The 20,656-nt window shown below is 38.9% G+C and overlaps 1 protein-coding gene across 2 annotated transcripts in view; it reads right to left on the minus strand.

The window, feature by feature from the left end:
- COL14A1 (collagen type XIV alpha 1 chain) overlaps positions 1–20,656 on the minus strand; it is a 122,480-nt gene that overhangs the window by 71,326 nt on the left and 30,498 nt on the right. For both annotated transcript variants that reach the window (XM_039365079.1, XM_039365080.1), the window contains exons 10-19: positions 19,737–19,888; positions 19,108–19,237; positions 14,916–15,061; positions 11,998–12,127; positions 9,460–9,599; positions 6,571–6,697; positions 4,752–4,891; positions 3,484–3,616; positions 2,063–2,134; positions 1,195–1,337 (exon numbers count right to left, since the gene is read on the minus strand). In XM_039365079.1, coding sequence (XP_039221013.1) covers positions 1,195–1,337; positions 2,063–2,134; positions 3,484–3,616; positions 4,752–4,891; positions 6,571–6,697; positions 9,460–9,599; positions 11,998–12,127; positions 14,916–15,061; positions 19,108–19,237; positions 19,737–19,888 — 1,313 coding nt within the window. The remainder of the gene's footprint in view (positions 1–1,194; positions 1,338–2,062; positions 2,135–3,483; positions 3,617–4,751; positions 4,892–6,570; positions 6,698–9,459; positions 9,600–11,997; positions 12,128–14,915; positions 15,062–19,107; positions 19,238–19,736; positions 19,889–20,656) is intronic.

The following is a 20,656-nucleotide window of genomic DNA, read 5'->3' on the forward strand; positions in this document are numbered from 1 at the left end:
TGTAGTATATTGTTGAACTGCTTGGCAATGAGTGGGTGTATAACAGTTAGATGTTTCAACCAAAACCCATGCAGTTCATCTTCACCTGGTGCTGACCAATTTTTGATTTTCTTTGCTCTTTTTTCTACCATTTTTGTTATTATTACTAGTTCTTTCATTTCAACTTCTGTTTTATTTGCATCCACCTCTTTTAATCAAGCCGCATCCTTGTCGTATTTCTTTGGGTTATCCCATATCTGCTTCCAGAACTGCACTATTTCTTCCTTGTCAGGTACTGACTGATTCCTTGCAGTTTCTCCATTGATGGATTGGTAGAAATGTTTCTGATTATTATTATTATTATTACTACTATTATTATTACTATTACTATTATTATTATAATACCTAAACCTCTTTCAGCTTAATTCTAAGCATTAAAGGTAGGAAGTATGTTCAATAAATAAATGACATAAGGAGTCATTGCATAAAATAAAATCTTTCAGCTTGGCCCTTGGTCTCCACTTTCTTTATTTCCAATAGTCCCCATTTTCAAATAGTACAACCATTTGTTTAGCAACCGTTTGAAGTTAGAAGGCACTGAAAAAAGTGATTTACGAATGGTCTTCCCACCTATGACCATTGCAGCCTCCCTACAGCCACGGGATCAAAATTTGAGCACTTGGCAACTAGCATGTATTTACGATGGTTGCAGCATCCTAAGGTCACGTGATTCTCCTTTGTGACCTTCCCAGCTAGCCTGCAACAAGCAAAGTCAATGGGAGGAATCCAGATTCACTTAATGACTGCTGAATTCATTTAGCAACTGCAGTCATTTGCTCAGTAACCATAGCAGAAAAGATTGTAAAAGCAAGTGTAATTCACTTAACAACCACCTCACTTAGCAATGCAAATTCTGATCCCAATTATGGTTGTAAATTGAGGACTAACTATATATTCCTTCCTGTTGATTTTACATTGCAAGCCCAGGGCCCTAGTTAGTTTTTAGCTTATGAAATTGCAAAATGCATTGGATATTGATGGGATATCTCATTTTATATGGATAAGTAAACAATATTAGCGGAATGAGGCTCACAATATGTAGGCAACTGATACTTATCAAGTGGAGAATGTTCCCTTTGATTCCAAATTATGAACAATTCTTTAAAGTCCAAGCTGAGCTTTCAAACCAATTCTCCCTCAGACCATCATCCTTACCGTTTCCTCCCCATGACCACCGTCAGCCTTCAGATAGGTCACCCTGAACTGCGAAACACTGAGGTCTGTAATGTCCCATTTGACTTTTAAACTTGAGGTAGTTTCATCTTCAACCATGAGATTTTTCATTCCTGTCCGAATGACTGCAAGAACAACAAGCATGTCAAACAGCTTTCAATCTTTTGAAGCATCCAGTCTGGATATAAAAGAGTACTAACATTTCTTCCCCATGCCAGTTAGCTATTTTACAACAAATCGTAAAACACGGTCATTCTAAGAATACAAAAAATATGCGTCTTTGCTCTGAGTAAAGGTAAAGAGAAAGGTTTCCCCTGTCCAGTCATGTCTGACTCTATTGCAGGGGTCTTCAAACTTGGCCCTTTTATGACTTGTGAACTTCAGCTCCCAGAATTCCTCATCCAGGCATACTGGCTGAGGAATTCTGGGAGCTGAAGTCCACAAGTCATAATAGGGCCAACTTTGAAGACCCCTGCTCTAAGGGGTGGTACTCATTTCCATTTCTCAGCCAAGGGAACCAGCATTATCCAAATACATTTTCCATGATCATGTGGCCAGCATGACTACATGCCGAGGCACATAGAATCCTGTTATATTCCCACCAAAGTGGCACTATTCATCTACTAGCATTTACATGCTTTTGAACTGCTAGGTGGGCAGGAACTGGGGCAAGTAATGGGAGCTCACCCCATCACGCGGCACTCAGGACTCAAACTTGGGCTGTCAGCTTCCCAACTGACAAACTCAGCATCTTTAACCATTGAGTTATCATAACCCCTTGCTCTGAGTAGTGTTAACTAATCACTTCTTAAATTACGTATGTGTTCATTTAAAAAAATATATTTTGTACCTGCTGTTGTAGGCTGAGTAGTAGTAGTACTTGCTATAGTTATGGTAGTTACTTCAGTAGTCAGTATTTCAACTGGAAAAAAAAGCAACAGACAAGCATGTATTCAGACAGAATTTCATGCTAACCACAACAACTATATGTTTCTTGTATAGGTTTATCTATATGGCACTCTGATGCAGAACATTGTGACTGGAGAAGATAAAGCAAGGTTGAACAGAAATTAAAGCAAAGTCTGGATTAACTGGCAGAGTTTTAAAAGAAAGAACTCTAGATGGAGCTATATCAATATTAGTCTATATTAGGAGGGGAGGGTTGAGTTGTTTCCAAGGTGAATGTCTAGACTAGTGTTTCTCAACCTTGGTCCCTTGAAGTTAGGTGGACTTCAATACCCAGAATTCCCCAATCAGCCATGAACCATCCCTTCAGACAAAGTAGACTACATTTCAATAACCAAATGAGCATAAGACAGTGTTCTGTACATCAGGAGATATGAACTTCAGTGGACATAATATAGAACTAGAAAACTGGCAAAGTTTATGGGAAAGAAATGCTAAATTAATGAAAGCAGTGGCGTATAAAGAAAACTTATACAAAATGTTTTACAGATGGCATTTAACACTGGTGAGATTAGCAAAAATGTTTAAAAATATGTCAAACAACTATTGGAAATGCAAACAAAAACCATTATCATATCTGGTGGACATGCCCTAAAGCTAAAAGATTTTGGTCAAAAATACATATATGGTTGGAGAAAATGACTAAAAAACATATAGATTTTAAGCCAGAATTTTTTTTGTTAGGAATAATAGGAGCAAACTATGAGAAAGATTGTATATACTTAATTTTACATGTATTAACTGCAGTAAGAATTGTATTTGCCCAATATTGGAAAAATGAAAACCTACCAACGGAAGAAGAACTAATTAAGAAAATTTTAGATTGTGCAGAAATGGACAGATTGACATTAAAGATAAAAGAAAAAGAAGACTCAGCGTACTTTAGAACATGGGATAATTTTATCAATGGCTAGAGAAACGAGTTAGAGAGAAAAGAACGTGATATGTACTATGTAACATTGAATATATATTAGTAAGAAGAAAACTATTGAGCGATTAACTAACATATTGTTTATGATAATACAGAAATTAATTATTATTCATTGTTTTTAAATACATGAACCCAGACAACATGTTGTTTGCTAAATATTAAGAATGTTATTTTAAAAAATCCTAACCCTATCCCTATCTCTATCCCTATCCCTATCCCTATTCCTATAAAAATTAATAAAATATATATTAAAGGAGTTATGAACTTCAGATCAGAAGGCAGAGATACTAGATACTTCTGGACTTTAGCTTTTTAAAGTAAAGCATATAGTGTGACGTATATAGGAAGGATAACTGTAGTATTTCCCATCTTACGTGTGGTCCCAAGTACAGCAACAACATCACTTTCACTTTCATCATCAAAGAGGGCCATCAAAGACACCTCATATTCCATATTGGGTAACAAGCCTTCAATCTCATAGGTGTCCACATCTCCACTTAAGATGATCTGAAATAGATAGAATGCGAGATTTAGGAAGCAGAGGTGAATTATACTTCTTTTGGAATCTGCCAAGGGATACCTAACTCATTTTCCACATTACAGAAACATTGATAAATGTTCTTCACATCTCTTGATGAACTGATCAATCTGCACTGAATACCCATTAAGCATGCTCATTCTTCATTTAGTTCCTTTAGTTATTGACTCCCTAAATGTGTTCTTATTTATTAAACACATTTATACAGCCGCCCAACTCACATATCGGTGACTCCGGGGACTTATAAAAATTTTAAAAATTGCCATATAATAATCCATTTTAAAAAAAACCCTATCCACAAACCATAACCCCATAGCAGCAACAGCACAATTAAATCAGTCACTTGATCAGCTCCGTTTCCGGTCATAGTCCCGAGGCCCACTGACAAAGTCATATTTTTAGGGCCTTTTGAAAAAGCAACAAGGTAGGGGCAAGGGAGAAGGTGCAAATACTTGTGCAAATATTCCTTGAGGCATTTTCCTAAAAGAATTTCTCTTGGCACTGCTTTGGCTTCATGAGGATCCAGGCAGATGAGTTTTTGAATAGAACAGAGCAAAAGAGAGCTAGTTTGGTCTAGTTGTTGAGACACCAAACTACAAAGCAGGAGACTGTGAATTCTAGTCCCACCTTAGTCATGAAAGCCAGGTGGGTAACTTTGGGCCAATCACCAGGAGACCATGAGTTCTAATCCCACCTTAGGCATGAAAGCCAGCTGGGTAACTTTGGGCCAATCACAAGGAGATACTGAGTTCTAGTCCTGCCTTAGGAATGAAAGCCAGCTACATACCTTTGGGCCTGTCATTCTCTCTCAGCCCAACTGACCTCACAGGGCTGTTGTTATGGGAACAATAGGAGGAGGCAAGTGTGTTGAATACAGTACATTTGCCGCCTTGAGTTATTTGTAAAAACAATAAAGACAGGATACAAATAAATAAATAAGTGGACAATCAATATCTTGCATGCTTTTCACAAATGTGCCCATCTATTTCATCATCCCATCTAATGAGACACTGCTCCTCAAAATGCACAAAATATAGTCCGTCATCAGCAGCTCAGCTTGCTATATAACGAAGAGCAGGTAAGAAGGGCCAAGAACGTATTTACCTCATCAGCTTCTTCGCCCGTCAATGGGATCCAGGCTAGACGGTAAAGAGCCACATCAGAGGATGGTGGCTTCCAGCTTATTGTTAAGCTTTCAGTAGATACTTCAGTAATTTCCAAAAATTCGGGTGATGGAACTTTCTCTGCAACATAAAGAGGAAACAGAAGGATTCCAAATGTCTCTCACATTCCCTAAATATGATCTCTAAGGTTGCTTCCAACTCTATGGAATATGAACTGAAGCATTAAATTTTCTATAGAATTTTTAAAAGTAGAAATTGATTTTAACTGATAGGTCAATTATAACTGCATAGACTACTATACTAAAAACAATGTTCATGAAATAATGATCTTTTAAAAGGAGTCCTCAACTTACGAGCATGACTAAGCCAAAATTTCTGTTGCTCAGCAAGACAGTTGTGAGCTTTGCCCTATTTTCTTACCTATTTTGTCACAGTTGTTAAATGAATCACTCCAGCTGTTAACTGAATTGCACTGTTGTTAAGCAAATCTGGACAGCTGGGAAGGTTACAAACGGTGATCACATGACCAGTCATTTTATTTTTTAGAATAAATTAATTTTCAGTGATCTCACTGATTTTGAAGTCATCAGTGACCCAGAATGACCTTCAATCACAATAATGTAGTTTGTGTATTAATATAAATTGCTAATTTATATTAAAGGATTATGCAGTGGCTGAAGTACTATGAGTCTTTTGTCGTAATATATATGTGTTCTGCATTATTAATATTTAAGGTATCTGTGGAGTTCTAGTTGGGGAATGAAATGTCTATAAACAAACACTGAGGCAGAGAAAACACTAAGAACACCACAGTTCAACTCTGAACTATATATATATTCTCTTTTGTTGGAATATTTGCATTCTTCCCCTTTTTTCTGAAACGAGAAAGAAATACAGCAGAGGATGGGAAAATCCCATTGATTGGCTTTTTTATTTCTTCCTTGGAATGCTTGAAAGTTCTAATAAGTAATCAAATTACGTTTTTTCTTTTTTTAAAAAAAGGCCTCTGAAATCAGAAAGTAGTATCTACCTAAAGAACGTGTGAGTTGTTGGTTGCATCTACACAGTTTGTTCAGAGAACTGGCAAAACATAACTTGATTTCAAGCATCCTGTATTCAAATTTCTCCTTCTTCTCGTAGCAACCCAACTTTAACCAAGATATTAGATCAGGTTTTCATTTGCATTTGTTTTCGATAATGTAACATTTCCAAGCTGTTTGAGTGTATAAAATGGGAGCTATAAACTCCTTTTCTGAAGAAGATATGAATAAAATTGTTCCTTCCAAAAGAGTAGAAGAATATTGGCACTATAGCTAGACTGTTTCCAAAAATGCAGCGAGAATTAGCAGTCCAAAGAAGGTCCCCTACCCATTGGCACTCTAATTCAGGTGACGCTGAGGACACAGATAAATCCCCAAGTGGTTTCAACAATTCTAAGTGAACCAATGACCAACCTTCGAAGTGCTAATGACCAGATGACTGCAAAGAATACAAATCCTTCCATTCTCCGCTATTCAGTCAGAACTGAAAAAGCTTCTTGGATGAGAAGTAAAACGTTTTCAAGGAGAAAAAAACAAAACAAAAAGTCCAACTGCCTTTGGAAAAGCACCTTTAGAAGAACCATGACCTGTATGATTGAGAATCTCCATAGACATGCAGTAGGTGTGAGCTTAAATGGACTCCAGAAGATGGTAGAGGACAGGAAGGCTTGGAGGAACGTTGTTCATGGGGTCGCGATGGGTTTGGACACGACTTCGCAACTAACAACAACAACAATATAGACATGCAGCAAGACTTACTTGTGGTAAAGCTGCCGGTGAGTGGCTCAGATTGACCCTCACTATAGAGGGAGAAAACGGCTACAGTATATTCAGTAAGCGATGTCAAGCTCTTCAAAGTATAGGCTGATACTTGATCGACCTCTTCCTGCATCACGGAAGCGACAGGAATGAGAAAAGTGGTTACAAATCCATAACTACATGAGGATGGAAAAATCCATATCTACCTCAAGATAGAGAAGAGGCTTGGTCTAATTCTTGAGCCAGTGACATCTTCACATTTGAAAAAGGAATCCCAGATTAGACCCCAGGCTGCATCAATCAGTGTCTTGGCAAATTCCCCATCTTTCAGAAAGGAACAATCTGCTCCCCTTTAGCTAAATGGAAAAGAGGGGCAGAGAAAAGTGGGCACGTCCTGACAGACTCCTCATCCAGGGATGGTTGGAAGTAGAGTATTATCTAAATCACTATGGTTCATCCTCAATTTATGACCACAACTCTTGCTCAGCATGACAGTTGTTAAGTTTTGTCTGATTTAGCGACTTTTCTTGCCACAGTTGTTAAATGAATCACTGCAGCTGTTAAGTTAGTAACATGGTTGTTACGTGAATCTGGCTTCCCCATTGACCTTGCTTGTCAAAAGGTTGCTAAAGGTGATCACAGGACCCTGGGGTGCACTGCAACCATCATAGATACATTATGGCTTGGATTGTAACAACATGCCCACCATGTTGCATATGTTGACATTCCAGCGGACACCACTGCTAGAAGGACAAACTGGGCTGAACTTGTCAATTCCATCCCCCCCCCCCAAAAAAAAGAAAAGAGAGAAAGAAATGACTCTGCTGAACACTCAAGCATTTACAGGCTGGATACCCTTCCTGATGCCTACTCAGAGTTCACAGCAGATGAGGGGTTTTTTTCTTTGTACCCTGGGAAAGAAACGTCTGCTGCTACCTAGAATCGAACTCTCAACCTTCCAAGTGGGAGGCGAGCGTCTTTTTTAGGCCACCACGCCAGTCATTATTATCATTATTTCCCATTAAGCCTACCCCCCCCCCAAATCTCCTCTTTCATAGCACGCAATCCAGCAGCTCAGTATAAGATAGGCATGAGAAGGCAGAGATCCAGATAGTGGGCATCCCCACCCCAACCCCCATCATACGAATAAGCTAACTGGAATTGGGGATTTTTTTTAAGAAAGCATGAAGTGAACTGGATTGCCCTGTTTATGCCAGCCAAGAGGAAACAGACCATTTCTGATGAAACTCAGACAGAGGTTGCCTTTCCAACAGACATGGGATGAGTGAAGATATGACATCATCCACTACTCCCAAACTGATTGGTGACTCATCTTCTTCTAGTTGGACTAGATGACCTCCAAGGTCCCTTCCAACATTATTGTTGTTGTTGTTGTTGTTGTTGTTGTTGTTGTTGTTGTCAGGGCAACCAGAAAGTGTGGATTAGCTCTAAAGTTAATTTAAGTGGGCAATGATATCAGCGTGATACAATCACTCTTGGCCCAGTTATTCAAACAGGACCATGATGTCAGACACCATCAGTCAGCCTAATGAACTGGGGAGGGGGGGGGAATCAACAGAACAATCCCAGGACATATGTTTGTTATTTTTGTTTTGTTTTAAAAGGGCCCCAAAAGAATATATCTGTTTAAGAGCCAAACAGCTGTTCCTCAATTTTCTTTAAATAAAAAAAACACGTTATCCTACCTATCAGCTTCAGCTGATGGGAGGAAAAAGTGGCTGCAACAAGAGGGGATACTGGAAAAAAATGTACATTGGTTATTTCTCTAGGGTAAAATCCTTGGAATATTTATAATATTCTGGACAGGCCAGATGGAGATCTTATTCTCCTGGTTCAGTGGCCCCAAGCTTACAACTCAAGATTCTCCAGTTAAATTTCCTGTTTCATGTAGGCTGGGACAATCAGCTGTTTCCGTTCCTGGAGGTGAAGATAGGTTGAGAGCTAGAAAGAAATCTAGATTATTATTTTTTTTTTAGAAAGGTAGAATTTCCCAAGACAGACATGCTGAAACTGTCAATAACCAATTCATACCTAATACAAAGCATCAGCAGCATAAAGTGGGCCTTTTGTACACTGTGAAAAGGGCCAGAGGAAAAGGCATCGAGTTTAAAGCCACAAGGGTCTAAAACAGGGGCTGCAAACCTCTTCCATTCTGTTGCAGCAACAAAGATTCTTTACAAGCCGTGTCATGTTGAAATTCTGGAAAGCCCCAACCAATTTCTTGCCAGAGGAAGGAGAGCCAGATAAGCAGGGAATGGAGGGATGTGTGCCAAGGATTATAAAGAAATGCTCATTGAAAAAGATGTAGATCTGTATCAATTTGGGATGAGGAGTTTGCCTGGATGGAGTGCAAAGGATGCAAGGCTGGCTGGGGAATTCTGGGATTTGAAGTCCACACATTCTTAGGTTGCCAAGGTTAAACAACACTGCCCAAGACAGCCTTCTGAGAACACTCCATCTGTGCAAATACTTAAAGAAAAGCAACTCACATCCTACAAGGCGGTTGATTCCAGAGCAGAAAATTGCTTAATTGTACCATTAATTGATAAGGGAATATGAAAGATAAGAGGTAGGAAAGGAACAGCTTTAATAGTTAAAGAATGAAAGGATTATTTTTCAAAATGACCTATACAAAATATAACAAAAATAATGCACTTACAAAGGGACTTTGAATTTATTTGTCAAGGGAGCTACAAATGATTTCTTAAATTTTTGAGATGGACTACATTTTGAAAACTGTTTTCAGCCAAAGAGGTTAATCTAACTGCCATTTTATGTGTTATTGGCAGACTGAGAAAAATATATTAGTTTCTCATCATAGTTATGTTTTTCAGTTCTTCTTGTTTATTCTTTTAAAAATCTGCTTACCTCATTGGTTTCGGTCCCATCTGTCTTAACGTACATAATGCGATATCCTTTGACTTTTGGGGAAGCTGGATCCCAAGTTATTTTGACTGAGCTGTGATCCACATTTGAAAACTTCAAATTTCGTGGAGGACTTAAAGGCACTTCAAAATGGAAATGAATCCATATTATAAATAATATCTTTATATTTTGGTCAGATGACCTATTGTGATATAAGGCTTCCAGATGACATTAATAGCCATGCAATACTATGTGTTTGATGCAAAATTTTGTCATGTTCACTGCAGAACCCTCACCCAACAAAATGCACACCGTATGGATACTGGTGGGATTTTGCCCTATGTATGGCTTGAGTTATATGGTTTGTCACTTGTGTAAATATGTTAGACTTTACAACAAACTGAAGCCCCTTTACAGCAAACCTGTTGAAATTAGGATGAACTAGGCTCAGCAGAATCCATTGGGGAAAAAAAATAATAATTCCAGTCTTAGAATTCCAGCCTCCTACAATATTCTACTAGTGGAAGTTGAACGTTTTTGCTTTTTGTGCAAATAAAATTTCTGAAATACAGCATCTGTTGTGATACTCTTTTTTTTTACCCTGTGTTATACTCTTGTTTACCCTGCAGTGTATCTGCTTTTGGCATCCAAAAGTACCTTCCAGATGTGTTGATCTCTAAGATTCAGAATTCTAAATTCTGCTACTGGTGGGGAATTCTAAGAAGTGCAGACTAACACATCTAGAAAGACTTGGCCTGGGGAGAGGCTGAGATAAATACACACCCTTAGAAAGATCGAGAACTTCTTAAATATTTCAAGAACTTTGCCTGGAACAACTCTATATCCCAACACCTTTGTCTCCAACCCTAATTTGTTCCTACACTGGATTATCTCAAATCCTTCCAAATTTCCCCATTTCCTGCTTTCCATGAAATAGCAATGGGGTGGAGGTGGGGGGGGCCTCAGTTCCTACCATGCTTTTTTTTTCCCCAGGAGGCTGAAATCCATTCAAAATCTATTCTCCTTCTCCATACCAACAATATCTGTTTCCATGAAGATCAATTTGGTGGCCAGTGCAATATCCTAATATCCCAATTTACATTAATAAACATTAAAAGGTAAACTCTTTTATCCCAGATGTCACAAAACATTTTAGAGTCAGAGGTTAAAAACATCTAGGAATGAAAAAATTGTCTGCAGACATTATGCTTCTTGCATTAACTCAGTTTTCGGTTCCTGGACTAGAACTTGATTTCTATTAGATTTATTCATTCAGTTCTTTACAAGACAAACTCAGTTCTCACTATGTGCATCTACGTGTGGGGAAACAGTGAGTCCATGACAGTTTGAAGTAAAAGAAAACCTAGCCAATATGGAAAAACTCAAATGACTCTCAAACACAGTTTCCCAAAGCTCTTATAAATTATTTTTTTAAAGTGGTACTGACATTTGAACACATGTTGTATACTTAAACTATGTACTATTTTAATGTGGAAAATTTGGATCCCTTCATAGCATTATAGCCAAATAATAATAATAACCACTGAAAAGATAATACAGCTGTTTTTTCCCCCAGCAAAGCATGAGTTCTACGAGTATCCATATTTTAGAGAAATTGTACCCACTTTGTGTTAGACTTCACCTCCAGAATTCCCACTCAGTCATCTGAGAATTCTAGAATCTGGAATCTAACAACTCTTGAAGGTATCACGATATGGAACTAACCTTAAACTTTAAAATATTAAAGACTGGGATGTAAAAAAATAAGCTGCAGTTAAAATTCATTGGAATTAAACTAGAGTTTATATCACATCTATTTTAGGTGGGAAGCAAAGAAGATATTTTAAAGGAAAATAAACTTCAAGAAATTTAAAAAACCTACTGTTGGTACTTAGAAACTGTAAGCAAGAATAGTCCACTGAAGACACTTTCTATACATGATAATAATCAGATATTAACAAGTTGTCAAAGGAAATCACAAGCAACATACTAAAAGGATACGATTGTTCTTTATGTTTTTTCCAAAACAATCTCTCTATGGATTAGTATTCTAAAAGGTAGTCCCTGTCCAGTCATGCCTGACTCTAAGGCACGGTGGTTATCTCTGTTTCTCGGCCAAGAGAGTCAGTGTTGTCCAAAGACAATTTCTGTGGTCATGTGGCCAGCACTGCCTTTACCTTCCCACCAAAGCGGTACCTATTTATCTGCTCACATTTGCATGCTTTTGAACTGCTAGGTGGGCAGGAGCTCTGGCAAGTAATGGGAGCTCATCCCGTTGTGCGGTGCTCACATCTCAAACCAGAGCTGTCAGTTCTTCAGCTGACAAACTCAGTGTCTTTAACCACTGAGCCATTGTGCCCTTACAAAGTGAAGCTGCTCTTCACAAACATTACAAAATGAAGTTGCTGTTCATGTTCTTTCTTAAACGATGCCTCTAGGGTTTAGTATTCTACTAAAGGTTAAAGTCATTATTTTTCAGACTCGGAAAGCGTCTCCAGAATTTACTCCTGGGGCAAGTAGAAACATATAAAAACCACTTACATGTTGTTTCTTGTCCTGTAAGAGGATCACTGGCTTCTTCCCCAAACATTGCATAAACAGTGACTGTGTATTCTGTGTTGGGTAGCAGACCCTCAAGTTCAACATGTGTGGAGCTTACTCCAATTTTCATCTATAAAAAATAGCAATAACAATAACACTTACACTTATATATTGCTCCATAGTGCTTTACAACACTTTCTGGGTGGTTTACAGTCTCAGCACATTGCCCTCAACCATTTGGGTCCTCATTGTAACCACTTCAGCAGGATGGAAGGCTGAGTCCATCCTTGAGCCGGTCAGAACCGAACTGCTGACTGTGGACAGAGTCTGCTGCAATACTGCATTCTAACCACTGTGCCACCACAATGGTTAGAATGTAGTGTTTTAATGTGAGTTCATTTTTAAAAATGATGAAATAATAGCATATACGAGTAGAAGATGAAGAACTTTTTCAGGAGAGAGAATAATTTGTATCAAAGTAAGAAAAATGGGATTTGTGATATTAACAAGGGATTGATTCATACACCCTGCCTGAGGATCATTTGCATGAATTAGTCCTATAATGGCTTGATGGGCAGCTGTCCAATTTGTGAGAAATCCTAGAATATCAAAAACTGCCAACTGAAACCTAGCCTCAAAGGCAGAAATGTAGAACTGTGATTGCCACAATTACACAACGCCCTTTGTACATTCATATAATCTTCTCAATAACATTTGCTCAGCTATCCTTAAATGATAAAATACTGTACATGCCACTTTTTACTATTATTAATTACTGTTAATAATTTTGAGTCAGAAAAGTTCCAGATCTATAAATAAAAAAAGACAGGATTGGATTTATCACTTACTATACATGCTATCTGTAGAGAAAATCCAGCATAACACAGTAGTTGCAAGTCAGTAAATTCTTATGAAGTTGAATATCTAACTCTTCAAAGTACATTGAACAGTACATTGACTAGGTTTACTTGAAATCTGTCTCTTGAATCTGTCTCTTGACTGAGGATCTGAATTTTTTTTGATTTGGGTTAATTTTCCATGAGGGATATATGCTATATGACTTGCAAAACAACAAACATGTTTATACATTCAGTAGTTTCTTGATGTCCCTTCTCGAATCCTACATGCCTTTGAATTCTATTAACAATTCTCCCACTTGAACAGTAAGAACATAATTTCACACTGGAAATCGAGACGTAAGCTAGGTCCATTGTTTAATCTGGCAATGTTTTTAGCCAGTTCACACCAAATACAATTTCTGACCACACCTTAGGAAAAACTGATTTTAATGTTACTTAGGAATGCAGGACAAATTTTCTGCACGCAAATGTATTATATTCCACACTTGAAGCAACATGTAGTTGTCATTCCAAATTGTACTTCTCAGAATGATGCACTGCAGCTTGACAACCTCTTAGGGTTGTCAAACTCTGTATAAAAAATCATGCACATATTGTATAAAAATGCATTAAATTAGAAAAAATAATTTGCAAAAATGGTAAATTAGGCCAAATCACAGGCAAAAATGTCCAGGTATGAAGAAATATGCAGCAAAATGCATTTTAGAATATAAATATTAGTACAGTTCTTATTTTTTTCTTTATTAAATCACATTCAATGTTGTGGACTCGAATGTATATATTCATAGAAATGAGCCAGCTAGAAAAACCTAAAACCTTTAGGGACAAAACCCACTGAAATTGGCTCTTATGTCCATTCTGAATTCTGCATCAGGCTTTTATAAGATACTGTATCCTGCCAAGAAACTCATAAGCAAATAATAACTTCCTGACTTTGAGTCAATTAAACTTCCTGAGGTTTTTTTGTCTATTTGGTTTTGAAAAAGGGAAGGGAATCAAGTATTTAGTAGAGAGGTAAAATTGCATTTTCCTCAATGGAATACTATTGATATGATAAGCCAATTTTTATAGAGCACCTTCCATTTCATGAGTTATTAGCAGCTATCAAAAAGGCATAACCTTATGTAGAACAATGGGGACACATGGATTCAGAGTAGAAGACGCTGCAATGGTGCTCATAGGCCGATCTTTGATCCATCACTAATCTCTAAGCCTCACCTAATTCAATGTTAAACCAACAACAAGGGTTCTCAGCTTCTACCAATCCCAAACTGGTTGTGACTCCTGCTTCTCTCCAATTAATTGGCTCACTGTTACTTCCCAGTGAATACTGTCACTATTCATTAACCCAAATTCTGGACAAGCTCATCCATCAGATGGTGATATTCTGATATGAAAGAGGAGACACTGTCTGGGGAAGCTACTGGGGCAACTATTCATTATGTTACATGAGATTGTTGGGTTGGGTTGGGTCCTATACTCCATTCAAACCAAGAAGATTGAGTTGGACTGTGGAACTCTAGGCCAGGGGTGTCAAACTGCCGGCCCGTGGGCTGGACGCATCATGATGAAACCATGCCCACCCCATTGCCTGCAAAGGGGAAAAAGCTCCAATACATTGCATGGTGTCACATGACATCGCAAGTTTGAAATGTCTGCTCTAGGCTCTTCACAACTAAACATCGAATTTCCTGATACAGACCTAACTCATAGTGCATTCTAAGAATAAAATGAGGGCAGAGGAAAATAATCTTAAAATCTTTAGCAAAGGTAATGAATGCAAAGAAAGAGTTTTACATGACTTTTTGGATTCTCCCTCTCTCTCTCTCTCTCTCCTGAAATATTTTTCATTCTTTGTAATTTTGGCTCCTCTAAAAATGTGATCATCATTATCCTCAAATCCTCCAACCAGGCCATTAACAAAAATTTCAGTTCTATACTTCCATGGGGGTAATTATTCAACTGAAAATAGATAGTTCTACACATTAATTTTTCAAGAACCTCAGCCCTCTCCTTGAAGCAGGATCACAAGGCCTAGTTGATGCTATGTTCCCTCACCTCCTTTTCCTCTGCTGCTAAGCCATCAATGAGGGGCGCGTACAGAATCATATAACCAGTTGCACCGGCTACTGCATTCCACTTTACTTTCATACTGTTGTGTGAGACATCATACAACTCCAAATCGGACGCCATTGGCAATGCAACTGCAAAGGGAAAAATACAAAAGAGAGTTACTGCCTATTTTTTTCAAAGAAAGTTGCTGGGAAGGTTTCCAATAAGAGCAACAACCAAACAATTTTAAACCCAAGTTTATTATTATTATAGGTATGGACTGAGCAAAACGTTTTTGAATCCTTTTTCTAACTGAAGTTCTTGCAAATAATTAAAAAAACAATTATTTTCAAAATATGGACACAAATTGATTCTACAATCCCATTTGGTCATTTTGGATAACTAGATAATTGCTATTCCACTGCAGTAAATAAAATTAAAAAGGCTGGTTAATCTGCACAACAATTCTCAGAGACTGGAGATGACTATTTCCAAAACACAAAATAGTGAATTAAACAAGTCTTCCTCCTCCTTCTTCTCCTCTGTCTGGGATGTGACTAAAATCAACATAGATAGCAAATCTGTGATGTGTTAGATACTTAGATATCAATGTTATCAAGTCAAAGCCAAGCCTTGTATAGCTTTATAAAGTAATAGCAGCACTTTGAATTTAGTGACCTTTATTCTCCCCTGATGTAATAGAATGTATGGATGACCTTGGGGGACAAGAGACAGAGATACTGCCTAGGAAACAATCAGACAAAAGAAGGGGAAGACCTCAAGGATTTAGCTATCAAAGGAAGAAACTTAGGAAGGACCTGCCCTAATTGATCAGATGTTTAAAAATGATGCTAGGAAGTTTGTACCTTCAGACTTGCAAGATTCTATTAACATAGACTTACAATAAAGTAGATTTAGCTAGTCTAGTTGGGTTTCCTGTCTGATTTACTTGGGAGGGCTGACACCCAAGAGCCTGGGAGAAAAGCCAGGTTTTTAATAGCTTCCTGAACGTCATGAGGATGGAAGTGAATTTACACAAAGATATTCTGCTAATCAGTGGACAATGACAGTATGGGTGTACCTCTGTTGAAATGGATTCACCCCACAGAACTCAGGCACACTGTAAACAAAAGGAAGGGGCTATTTTGAAGATATTATTGACCTCCATTGTCTGAATTCTGACCAAAAATGCATTTATCTTTATCCTTTTCCCTGTTTCTCACACCCAAGGCTTCAATGTATTTACTTCAGCTGCTAACTGATGCATTCCCTCAAAACTACACTTTATGCCAGAATCCATGGTCTTTTCATTTTCAAGTCATTTTAATTTGTTAGTATCTGTCAGCATAGTCAAATACAGTATATTTTTGCATCCTCTCTCCGTGACAGCATCATTTTTCCCTTTGAAATGTTACCTGGAGTGATTAATATTTACTTATTTCAGAGCATTGCTTTATGACACTTGAGCAAAGATTAAATAAAAAACTCTGCTTAGAGGTGTGCTGCCTTAGGCAGTAGTGGAATCAGAAACATGTACAGCTGGACTGAGTCAGAACTTGACTTCAAAAGAGCACCAGGTGGTATGGGAAATGATGCTACTGGGACAGTATGTGCTTTGGACCATGGAGTTCGTCATTAACTAATTCCTAACTGCATCTGATCAATCAAATGCTAGGTTAGGCTTTTAATTCTTCTATAATGCAAGCCCATCCAAGTTTGCTCAGAAAATGGGGCCATAATGGGCCAGACGCACTAGGTAGACCAGACCTGGAAACTAACTCCAAAAATAGTAAACCTTTGACTAAAATTGGTTAATAATAACAGAATCCTGCAAGTCTGATTATACCAGTCCTCCTCCTCCTCCTCCTCCTCCTCCTCCTCCTCCTCCTCCTCCTCCTCCTCCTCCTCCTCCTCCTCCTCCTCCTCCTCCTCCTCCTCCTCCTCATACTTCTATGATTAAGGAGGCCTCTGTCTGAGACACTTCCAAATGTTATCACATTGTTTTGGACTTAAAAAAATGTTTCAGCCTATTTTCCTTAGGTAACAGGGTTTTTTTCATATTTCAGTCAAGATCATCCTTATGACAGTAAGTATTTTACAATGTCAGAGTCTGTGATTGTAAGCCAAATAGTCAGTGGGCTGCTAGAAAAATACTGGGATTGTAGAGAGTCATGTAAACAGCCTAACATCATTTTGATCTTGAGAATTGTATTTCCTTGTAAGAATAATTCAGGACTCCCATTCAGTTGTCCCTGGAAAAAAAGGGAAATATTTCCCTTTGGCAGAGGATGCACTGGCAGAGCAGAGGGAGAATAGGATGTTTATTAGCTCTCGCATAACTCAGAAATGTGAATGAAAACAGGGTGGCATCATCTGCACCATCCCTAAAAAAATGCAATGCTCAGAAAGCAGATAAAGGGTCCTGCATGTCACCACGTTCAAATAGATGACAAGCCAAATGCATATGCACTTCAAGAAACCTTATCCACATCATTGGCACCATTCAGTTCAGGGGTGTGAAACTCACAATGTCACGTGACGTGTTGCAACGTATCGTGACTTTTTTTCCATTGCCGGCAATGGGGTAGGCGCGGTTTCGCTACGAGGCTTCTGGCCTATGGGCCGGCAGTTTGACATCCCTGATTTAGTTGATTCAACTCAAGGGATATGTAGGAGATGGCCAGGCTGAGCCTGAGGGAGGGGTCAAGCACATCATCAGTTTGGAATCCCTTCATGTCCACAAAAGATTTAAGTCCAGCCCTCCTTGAATTCCATTGACTCTTTTCTACTGCCAATTTGCCTTGACCAGTTAGTAGTTCAGATTCTTGTTTAGAAGATGTATAGAACAAACTTGTACTCATTTCAACAACCCTGGTTCCTGATTTCTTGTGCCTGATAGGATAGCTGACCCCAAGTAGAAAAACTCAGCTAAGTTGCTGTCAAGCTTATTCAGACACAACCCAGATTCAAGCAATACAGAGTGAGGAGTGAAGACTCTTATCAAAAGGCCTGCTGTTCAGCCTATGGGATTTATCACCACAACTTACAACAAGAACTACTGGCAAGTTCTACCATAATGGAAGCAGGAAAAGGCTGACCTTAAAGGAAAGAGATCATTTTGAGGTATGGACATCAAGAGGACCTCTTGATGCACTAGAGTAAATGGCAGAACCTACCTTGAAATCAGAATTGTATTTTTACGAGCATTGACTTGATGGCAAACACTACCAACTCACCACATCTGGACAGAACTTGAATGTTTGAGTGAATGAATTTTTCCTACTACATCAGTGATCCCTTGGAAAATCCTATTATTTTTCTTACTGACCTTAGGAGGAAAAGGTTCTCATTGATGCTAATAGCAGCTAAGGCAGAAGTAAGAATTATTTTTAAATAGATCATGGCTGAGAAAGGAAGGATTAAGTTCCCCCCGCCCCATTTTCTGGGTGTTCTGATTCCAGCCAAAAATCAGCACTGGATATTGTTAAATGGACTTTTCTTCCCACGTCCAACAGGTTTTCATCAGGAGAAGGTTTATATCTAGAACCACCAGATGTACAACTACAGTGCAAAATTAGGTACTTCTAAAGCAGAGGTCCTCAACCTTTTGGGCACCAGGGAACGGTTCAGTGGAGAGAGGTTTTTCCACGGACCAGAGGAGGCATGGTTTCGTGTGCTGCTTGCATCCCACGGATGGCTTTGCTTGTTTGTGCTGACCAGTTGTTGGCATGCTGTAGCCCAGTACTTGTCCATGGACCAGAGATTGGGGACCACTGATCTAGGGTTTCCTGCTTGAGCAGAGGGTTGGACTAGAAGACCTCTAAGGTCCCTTCCAACTCTGTTAGTCTGTATTCTGACAGGGGGATGGACTAGAAGACCTCTAAGGCACCTTCCAACTCTTGTTACTCTCTTCTGTAATCCCATGCCTTAGCAGAGCCCCAAAGACACGCTGAGATTCTTCTGTGATTTAGCACAGAGGTCCCCAACCTTTTGGGCACCAGGGACCGGTTCCGTGGAGAGAGGTTTTTCCATGGACCAGAAGGGGCGTGGTTTTGTGTGCTGCCTGCATCCCGCGGATGGGGCTTTGCTTGTTTGTGTGGACCGGTTGCTGGCATGCCGTAGCCCAGTACTGGTCCATGGACCGGGGGTTGGGGACCTCTGTTCTAAAATACTGCTACGTTCCTTTTTTGTCACTTACGTGTTGTCTCAGTACCCCGGAGACCTTCACTGGCAGAGCTGACATAGATGGCAAACACAGCAATCTGATACTCCGTTAAAGACATCAAATTTTTCAGTACTGCTGTTGAAACCGTTCCATCTACCACCACCTGCACAAAAGACAAGACACATTTAAACAGAGTTTTAAAATCACAAAGCAGGCTTTCTCCTTTATCTGAAAAAAGGTTGTAATTCAATTCCCAAAGAAAATTTTTGAACATAGATTAGAGAAGTGCAGGAGAGGTGCAGGTCACTACTTCTAATAATGATTATTAATGTATTTTGCTTAACACAGTTATGGGATCCTATAGTTTCACAGAATCATAGACTCATAGGGCTGGAAAGAATCTTAGAGGTCTTCTAGTCCAGCCCCCTGCTCAAAGTAGGACTCTTACACCACCCAGTTAAATGGATGTCCAATCTTTCCTTGAAAACCTCCAGTGATGGAGCACCCGCATCTCCAAGACCCAAGCTGCTCTCAATATGGTTAATTGCTCTCAATATCAAAAAAATGTTTCCTTACTTCTAGGTTGCATCTTTCTTTTGAGAAGCTTCCACCCATTATTTTTGTCATGCCCTTAGGACAAACAGTGATTATTACTCAGTTACCTCTTCTGGTTGCCCTCCTTTGGTGGGATAATAGACAACTCGGTACTTTTCCACTTTGCCTGGTGCATGAGTCCAACTCACATGGAATCCTCTGGCGGTCACTTCAGATGTGACCAAATCTGTAGGTGCTCCAAGGGTGGCAACCAGCGACCCTAAAATTTTAGACATAGAATACAGAATCATGGGGCTAGAAGGGACCTTGGAGATCTGTTAGTCCAAGCCCTTGCCCAAAGCAGGAGTCCTTATACCATCCTGGATAAATGGATGTCCAATCTTTCCTCAAAAACCTCCAGTGATGCAGCATCCACATCTCCAGGAAGCAAGCTGCTCTCACTGTCAGGAAATTTCTCCTTAGTTCTAGGTAGGATCTCTTTTTACCAAGTTCCACCCATTTCTTCTTATCCTGCCCTCATGTGCTTTGGAGAATAAGTCAACCCCCTCATCTCTGTGACAGTCCCTCAAATATTGGAAGATAGCTATAATGTCACCCTTAATCCTTTTCTTTGTTAGGTGAGACGTACCTAGTTATGTCTAGTTAGTTAGGTGAGACATACCTAGACATTCAGAGAAACAATTATTTCAGCCACCCTAAAATGATCATCTTGTTCAAGGCTTAACATTTCTAGATCTTGTAGCCAATGTGTTGGCAGACAACTCAGTAAAAACTCAACTCACCAAAAGAAATAAATTTTGGAGAAATTAAATGGGAGAAGCTTTTTACCTAGCACATAAAATTTGTTTGAATAAGATGTACTGTTGGTTACTATGTTCACATTCAAAAATTATTCATGAAGAAAATAATGGCTGCTAGTCATTAGGTGTTGGCCATGTAGGAAGAGAAAGCTGGATGAGATAGTCTATTAGCCTGACCTAACATCATTCATTATACGTCCTTTAAAAAGAGTAGATCTCCTGGCTAT

Source organism: Crotalus tigris, unplaced genomic scaffold, assembly GCF_016545835.1.
Source record: "Crotalus tigris isolate CLP2741 ecotype Arizona unplaced genomic scaffold, ASM1654583v1 scf7180000019953.484404808:943566, whole genome shotgun sequence".
Taxonomy (NCBI): domain Eukaryota; kingdom Metazoa; phylum Chordata; class Lepidosauria; order Squamata; family Viperidae; genus Crotalus; species Crotalus tigris.